This window comes from Onychostoma macrolepis, chromosome 12 (assembly GCF_012432095.1).
Source record: "Onychostoma macrolepis isolate SWU-2019 chromosome 12, ASM1243209v1, whole genome shotgun sequence".
Classification (NCBI taxonomy): Eukaryota; Metazoa; Chordata; class Actinopteri; order Cypriniformes; family Cyprinidae; genus Onychostoma; species Onychostoma macrolepis.
The window spans coordinates 2558331-2566572 of record NC_081166.1 but is presented as its reverse complement, the minus strand read 5'-3'; the positions used below and the strand labels follow the sequence as shown (position 1 = coordinate 2566572).

General features: G+C 41.3%; 1 protein-coding gene across 1 annotated transcript; it reads right to left on the bottom strand.

The window, feature by feature from the left end:
* Positions 1 to 307: 307 nt before the first annotated feature.
* On the bottom strand, positions 308 to 7527 carry LOC131551497 (mucin-2-like; the record flags this gene model as incomplete). Its single annotated transcript, XM_058794503.1, has 3 exons — positions 308 to 1183; positions 4064 to 5740; positions 7036 to 7527. Coding segments are annotated over 3 exons (3045 nt in total), but the record flags the coding sequence as incomplete, so codon positions are not given.
* Between the last annotated feature and the right edge of the window lie 715 nt (positions 7528 to 8242).

Here is an 8242-nt window from a genome sequence, read left to right as displayed (position 1 = left end):
GGTGCTTTCTGTTGTCGTAATGTCCGTTGTGGTGCTTTCTATTGTTGTGGTGTCAGTTGTTGTGCTTTCTGGTGTTGTGGTACCTGTGGTGGTACTTTCTATTGTTGTGGTCTCCGTTGTTGTGCTTTCTGGTGTTGTGGTGCCTGTGGTGGTACTTTCAATTGTTGTGGTCTCAGTTGTTGTGCTTTCTGGTGTTGTGGTACCGTGGTGGTGCTTCTATTGTTGTGGTCTCAGTTGTTGTGCTTTCTGGTGTTGTGGTACTTGTGGTGGTGCTTTCTGTTGTTGTTGTCTCACTTGTTGTGCTTTCTGATGTCGTGGTACCTGTGGTGGTTTCTATTGTTGTGGTCTCAGTTGTTGTGCTTTCTGGTGTTGTGGTACCTGTGGTGGTACTTTCTATTGTTGTGGTGTCAGTTGTTGTGCTTTCTGGTGTTGTGGTACCTGTGCTGATTTCTGTTGTTGTGGTCTCAGTTGTTGTGCTCTCTGGTGTTGTGGTCCCAGTGGTGGTGCTTTCTGTTGTTACGGTTTCTGTTGTGGTGCCTGTGGTGGTACTTTCTATTGTTGTGGTCTCAGTTGTTGTGCTTTCTATTGTTGTGGCCTCAGTTGTTGTGCTTTCTGGTATTGTGGTACCTGTGGTGGTGCTTTCTGTTGTTGTGGTCTCAGTTGTTGTGCTTTCTGGTGTTGTGGTACCTGTGGTGGTGCTTTCTGTTGTTGTGATCTCACTTGTTGTGCTTTCTGGTGTTGTGGTACCTGTGGTGGTTTCTGTTGTTGTGGTCTCAGTTGTTGTGCTTTCTGGTGTTGTGGTACCTCTGGTGGTGCTTTCTGTTGTTGTGCTTTCTGGTGTTGTTGTACCTGTGCTGGTTTCTATTGTTGTGGTCTCAGTTATTGTACTTTCTGGTGTTGTGGTGCCTGTGGTGGTGCTTTCTGTTGTTGTGGTCTCAGTTGTTGTGCTTTCTAGTGTTGTGGTCTCGCTTGTTGTGCTTTCCGGTGTTGTGGTACCTGTGGTGGTTTCTATTGTTGTGGTCTCAGTTGTTGTGCTTTCTGGTGTTGTGGTACCTGTGCTGGTTTCTATTGTTGTGGTCTCAGTTGTTGTGCTTTCTGGTGTTGTGGTACCTGTGGTGGTGCTTTCTGTTGTTGTGCTTTCTGGTGTTGTGGTAGCTGTGCTGGTGGTTTCTGTTGTTGTTGTCTCAGTTGTTGTGCTTTCTGGTGTTACGCTTTCTTTTGTGGTGCCTGTGGTGGTACTTTCTATTGTTGTGGTCTCAGTTGTTGTGCTTTCTGGTGTTGTGGTGCCTGTGGTGGTGCTTTCTATTGTTGTGCTTTCTGGTGTTGTGGTCCCAGTGGTGGTGCTTTCTGTTGTTACGGTTTCTGTTGTGGTGCCTGTGGTGGTACTTTCTTTTGTTGTGGTCTCAGTTGTTGTGCTTTCTGGTGTTGTGGTACCTATGGTGGTTTCTATTGTTGTGGTCTCAGTTGTTGTGCTTTCTGGTGTTGTGGTACCTGTGGTGCTTTCTGTTGTTATGGTGTCTGTTGTGGTACCGGTGGTGGTGCTTTCTGTCGTCGTAATGTCCGTTGTGGTGCTTTCTGTTGTTGTGGTCTCTGTGGTAGTACTTTCTGGAGTTGTAGTGCCAGTGGTTGTACTTTCTTTTGAGGTGGTCTCCGTTGTGGTGCTTTCTGTTATTAAATAATAGTAAAACATTTACCAAACTTTGTTTAGCACTTTTAATATATAAAATGATGTTCACAGTGCAACTTCACACAATAGTTAAAACTGATATCAGCATGCTAAATTAATATTTTGGTAACACTTTATTTTGATAGTCCACTTTAGACATTCTACTAACAGTAAGTAACTTTGTAACTACATGTTGACTAGGAGTCATTAGAGTATTAGTAGACTGTCTGCTTAATATGTTCTAACACTTTATTTTGAAGGGTCCACAACATACAACATACTGAGAATGACAAATTTTACAATTATATGTCAACTTATTCTACTGACCTAAACCTAATCCAACAGTCTACTCTGAGAGTTAATAGACATGTAGTTGCAAATTAATGAGAATTAGTTGACATTTAGTTGACATGTTGTTACACAGTTACTTAGTAGAATGTCTAAAGTGGACTGTCAAAATAAAGTGTCACCAACATTTTTAAAAACTTGTCTTTACTTTTTTTTTTTAAATGAAAGAGTGAAGCCTTTCTAATTTAAATTGTTTGCCAGGTCGACATTTTGGGGTTTAGTGGCTAAAGGTGCACCACAGAGTCACTTAGGATTTATTGTATAGTTTGCCAAAAGACCAGCACTAGAAGGTTTGAAACTTTGATTTGGAACACATTAACATAAAAATCAATTCTTTACTGAACTGACAACCAATGTAATTGTATTAAAACCATTAATATGGTCTCTCCTTCTTAATTTCATTAGTACTTTGCTGAATTTTTTTATCAATTGTAACTTAAGTATAAGACAGTGTACATAGCATTAAAATAATCTAGATGAGCAAAAATAATAATAAATAAAGTGTTTGTCACTTGATTAATGTGAGATTTAAACTAGAATCATAGTCCATAATTGCAACTAGTTTCTTTACTTCTATCTTCTATTTTACAGGAACAACATATAGTACTTAATATTTCATTGATACATAGTCACCTATTTTAATCAATTATTTCCTTTCTCCCAATATACGTCTTGAGAATATTAGAATATTACTGGAGAGACCAATTTCTAGTCTGATAAGCAAAATTAAATATTCAAGTGTCAAATAATGTACTTAGGTCTAAGACGATCAAGATTGATGCATTGCTCATATTGGTATTTTATCACAAATGATTTATTATTTTAAATTACATTAGCTTTTGAAAAATGAAAAAAAAATGGAAATTGGTCTGCGAATATTACAGTCCCCCCCCCCATAAGTTTCAGCTTCACAAATGTACATTTTAAAGCATTGGAGAAACTTCCTACCATTTAAACACCATACTTTAGGTGTAGGGTCAAATTAGGAATATCACTGGGAAACAATTTGCAAAAGATTATTTTTATTAGCTCTCAATGAACATTTCCATTTTATGATGTAGATATATATTATTGATCTTCAATACAAATTTGATCAGTTTCATGTACAGTAGACTTAATTTATTATTATTATTATTATTAAATAGTAAAGTGCAATCTTCACACATTGTTATAGAATGATGATTTAACAAATTGTAAGATTATTTATTTAAAATTAAACATAATTGAAAAAAGCACTCTGGAATTGTTACCGTTTTCATTAGTACACTTTTAAATAAAATAATTGTATGTCAGAGTGCACTGTTTTTATATGAAGTACCTCAATGTTATTCATTACAATCTCACGATTAACTTGACCGGAGAGTTTATTGTTCCACTGCATCTTATTAGATATAGATCTTATTTTAAGTTTCTCTGGAGCCAACATTGTATAGAATTAATTTTAAGAAGACATTAAAACTAATCAAGGCTTGTGTTAATATCTGTTGTTCTCTCAGTTGTGGTGCTTTCTGCTGTTGTGGTACCGGTGGTGGTGCTGTCTGTTGTTCCTCCTGTTGTTGTGCTTTCTGATGTTGCCGTCTCCGTTGTTGTACTTTCTAGAGTTGTGCTACCAGTTGTGGTAATTGCTGTTGTTGTAGTATCCATTGTGGTGCTTTCTGTTGTTGTACTGCCCATCGTGGTACTTTCTGTTATTGTTGTACTTTCTGGTGTTGTGGTTTCAGTTGTGCTTTCTGTTGTTGTACTTTCTGAAGTTGTAATAGCAGAGGTGGTACTTTCTGTTGTTGTACTTTCTGAAGTGGTGGTGCCAGTGGTTGTACTTTCTGTTGTTATGGTTTCTGTTGTGGTGCCTGTGGTGGTACTTTCTATTGTTGTGGTCTCAGTTGTTGTGCTTTCTGGTGTTGTGGTGCCTGTGGTGGTACTTTCTATTGTTGTGGTCTCAGTTGTTGTGCTTTCTGGTGTTGTGGTACCTGTGGTGGTGCTTTCTGTTGTGGTCTCAGTTGTTGTGCTTTCTGGTGTTGTGGTCCCAGTGGTGGTGCTTTCTGTTGTTACGGTTTCTGTTGTGGTGCCTGTGGTGGTACTTCCTATTGTTGTGGTCTCAGTTGTTGTGCTTTCTGGTGTCGTGGTGCCTGTGGTGGTACTTTCTATTGTTGTGGTCTCAGTTGTTGTACTTTCTGGGGTTGTGGTACCTGTGGTGGTGCTTTCTGTTGTGGTCTCAGTTGTTGTGCTCTCTGGTGTTGTGGTCCCAGTGGTGGTGCTTTCTGTTGTTACGGTTTCTGTTGTGGTGCCTGTGGTGGTACTTTCTATTGTTGTGGTCTCAGTTGTTGTGCTTTCTATTGTTGTGGCCTCAGTTGTTGTGCTTTCTGGTATTGTGGTACCTGTGGTGGTGCTTTCTGTTGTTGTGGTCTCAGTTGTTGTGCTTTCTGGTGTTGTGGTACCTGTGGTGGTGCTTTCTGTTGTTGTGATCTCACTTGTTGTGCTTTCTGGTGTTGTGGTACCTGTGGTGGTTTCTGTTGTTGTGGTCTCAGTTGTTGTGCTTTCTGGTGTTGTGGTACCTCTGGTGGTGCTTTCTGTTGTTGTGCTTTCTGGTGTTGTTGTACCTGTGCTGGTTTCTATTGTTGTGGTCTCAGTTATTGTACTTTCTGGTGTTGTGGTGCCTGTGGTGGTGCTTTCTGTTGTTGTGGTCTCAGTTGTTGTGCTTTCTAGTGTTGTGGTCTCGCTTGTTGTGCTTTCCGGTGTTGTGGTACCTGTGGTGGTTTCTATTGTTGTGGTCTCAGTTGTTGTGCTTTCTGGTGTTGTGGTACCTGTGCTGGTTTCTATTGTTGTGGTACCTGTGGTGGTGCTTTCTGTTGTTGTGGTCTCAGTTGTTGTGCTTTCTGGAGTTGTGGTCCCAGTGGTGGTGCTTTCTGTTGTTATGGTGTCTGTTGTGGTACCGGTGGTGGTGCTTTCTGTTGTCGTAATGTCCGTTGTGGTGCTTTCTATTGTTGTGGTGTCAGTTGTTGTGCTTTCTGGTGTTGTGGTACCTGTGGTGGTACTTTCTATTGTTGTGGTCTCCGTTGTTGTGCTTTCTGGTGTTGTGGTGCCTGTGGTGGTACTTTCAATTGTTGTGGTCTCAGTTGTTGTGCTTTCTGGTGTTGTGATACCGGTGGTGGTGCTTTCTATTGTTGTGGTCTCAGTTGTTGTGCTTTCTGATGTCGTGGTACCTGTGGTGGTTTCTATTGTTGTGGTCTCAGTTGTTGTGCTTTCTGGTGTTGTGGTACCTGTGGTGGTACTTTCTATTGTTGTGGTGTCAGTTGTTGTGCTTTCTGGTGTTGTGGTACCTGTGCTGATTTCTGTTGTTGTGGTCTCAGTTGTTGTGCTTTCTGGTCTTGTGGTACCGGTGGTGGTGCTGTCTGTTGTTCCTCCTGTTGTTGTGCTTTCTGATGTTGCCGTCTCCGTTGTTGTACTTTCTAGAGTTGTGCTACCAGTTGTGGTAATTGCTGTTGTTGTAGTATCCATTGTGGTGCTTTCTGTTGTTGTACTGCCCATCGTGGTACTTTCTGTTATTGTTGTACTTTCTGGTGTTGTGGTTTCAGTTGTGCTTTCTGTTGTTGTACTTTCTGAAGTTGTAATAGCAGAGGTGGTACTTTCTGTTGTTGTACTTTCTGAAGTGGTGGTGCCAGTGGTTGTACTTTCTGTTGTTATGGTTTCTGTTGTGGTGCCTGTGGTGGTACTTTCTATTGTTGTGGTCTCAGTTGTTGTGCTTTCTGGTGTTGTGGTGCCTGTGGTGGTACTTTCTATTGTTGTGGTCTCAGTTGTTGTGCTTTCTGGTGTTGTGGTACCTGTGGTGGTGCTTTCTATTGTTGTGGTCTCAGTTGTTGTGCTTTCTGGTGTTGTGGTCCCAGTGGTGGTGCTTTCTGTTGTTACGGTTTCTGTTGTGGTGCCTGTGGTGGTACTTCCTATTGTTGTGGTCTCAGTTGTTGTGCTTTCTGGTGTCGTGGTGCCTGTGGTGGTACTTTCTATTGTTGTGGTCTCAGTTGTTGTACTTTCTGGGGTTGTGGTACCTGTGGTGGTGCTTTCTATTGTTGTGGTCTCAGTTGTTGTGCTCTCTGGTGTTGCCGTCCCAGTGGTGGTGCTTTCTGTTGTTACGGTTTCTGTTGTGGTGCCTGTGGTGGTACTTTCTATTGTTGTGGTCTCAGTTGTTGTGCTTTCTATTGTTGTGGCCTCAGTTGTTGTGCTTTCTGGTATTGTGGTACCTGTGGTGGTGCTTTCTGTTGTTGTGGTCTCAGTTGTTGTGCTTTCTGGTGTTGTGGTACCTGTGGTGGTGCTTTCTGTTGTTGTGATCTCACTTGTTGTGCTTTCTGGTGTTGTGGTACCTGTGGTGGTTTCTGTTGTTGTGGTCTCAGTTGTTGTGCTTTCTGGTGTTGTGGTACCTCTGGTGGTGCTTTCTGTTGTTGTGCTTTCTGGTGTTGTTGTACCTGTGCTGGTTTCTATTGTTGTGGTCTCAGTTATTGTACTTTCTGGTGTTGTGGTGCCTGTGGTGGTGCTTTCTGTTGTTGTGGTCTCAGTTGTTGTGCTTTCTAGTGTTGTGGTCTCGCTTGTTGTGCTTTCCGGTGTTGTGGTACCTGTGGTGGTTTCTATTGTTGTGGTCTCAGTTGTTGTGCTTTCTGGTGTTGTGGTACCTGTGCTGGTTTCTATTGTTGTGGTACCTGTGGTGGTGCTTTCTGTTGTTGTGGTCTCAGTTGTTGTGCTTTCTGGAGTTGTGGTCCCAGTGGTGGTGCTTTCTGTTGTTATGGTGTCTGTTGTGGTACCGGTGGTGGTGCTTTCTGTTGTCGTAATGTCCGTTGTGGTGCTTTCTATTGTTGTGGTGTCAGTTGTTGTGCTTTCTGGTGTTGTGGTACCTGTGGTGGTGCTTTCATTGTTGTGGTCTCCGTTGTTGTGCTTTCTGGTGTTGTGGTGCCTGTGGTGGTACTTTCAATTGTTGTGGTCTCAGTTGTTGTGCTTTCTGGTGTTGTGATACCGGTGGTGGTGCTTTCTATTGTTGTGGTCTCAGTTGTTGTGCTTTCTGGTGTTGTGGTACTTGTGGTGGTGCTTTCTGTTGTTGTTGTCTCGCTTGTTGTGCTTTCTGGTGTTGTGGTACCTGTGGTGGTACTTTCTATTGTTGTGGTGTCAGTTGTTGTGCTTTCTGGTGTTGTGGTACCTGTGCTGATTTCTGTTGTTGTGGTCTCAGTTGTTGTGCTTTCTGGTGTTGTGGTACCTGTGGTGGTACTTTCTATTGTTGTGGTGTGAGTTGTTGTGCTTTCTGGTGTTGTGGTACCTGTGGTGGTTTCTATTGTTGTGGTCTCCGTTGTTGTGCTTTCTGGTGTTGTGGTACCTGTGGTGGTGCTTTCTGTTGTTGTTATGTCTGTTGTGGTGACAGTGGTGGTACTTTCTGTTGTTGTGGTCTCAGTTGTTGTGCTTTCTGTTGTTATGGTGTCTGTTGTGGTACCTGTGGTGGTTTCTATTGTTGTGGTCTCAGTTGTTGTGCTTTCTGGTGTTGTGGTCTCAGTTGTGCTTTCTGTTGTTGTGCTTTCTGGTGTTGTGGTACCTGTGGTGGTTTCTATTGTTGTGGTCTCAGTTGTTGTGCTTTCTGGAGTTGTAGTGCCAGTGGTTGTACTTTCTTTTGAGGTGGTCTCCGTTGTGGTGCTTTCTGTTATTAAATAATAGTAAAACATTTACCAAACTTTGTTTAGCACTTTTAATATATAAAATGATGTTCACAGTGCAACTTCACACAATAGTTAAAACTGATATCAGCATGCTAAATTAATATTTTGGTAACACTTTATTTTGATAGTCCACTTTAGACATTCTACTAACAGTAAGTAACTTTGTAACTACATGTTGACTAGGAGTCATTAGAGTATTAGTAGACTGTCTGCTTAATATGTTCTAACACTTTATTTTGAAGGGTCCACAACATACAACATACTGAGAATGACAAATTTTACAATTATATGTCAACTTATTCTACTGACCCTAAACCTAATCCAACAGTCTACTCTGAGAGTTAATAGACATGTAGTTGCAAATTAATGAGAATTAGTTGACATTTAGTTGACATGTTGTTACACAGTTACTTAGTAGAATGTCTAAAGTGGACTGTCAAAATAAAGTGTCACCAACATTTTTAAAAACTTGTCTTTACTTTTTTTTTTTTTAAATGAAAGAGTGAAGCCTTTCTAATTTAAATTGTTTGCCAGGTCGACATTT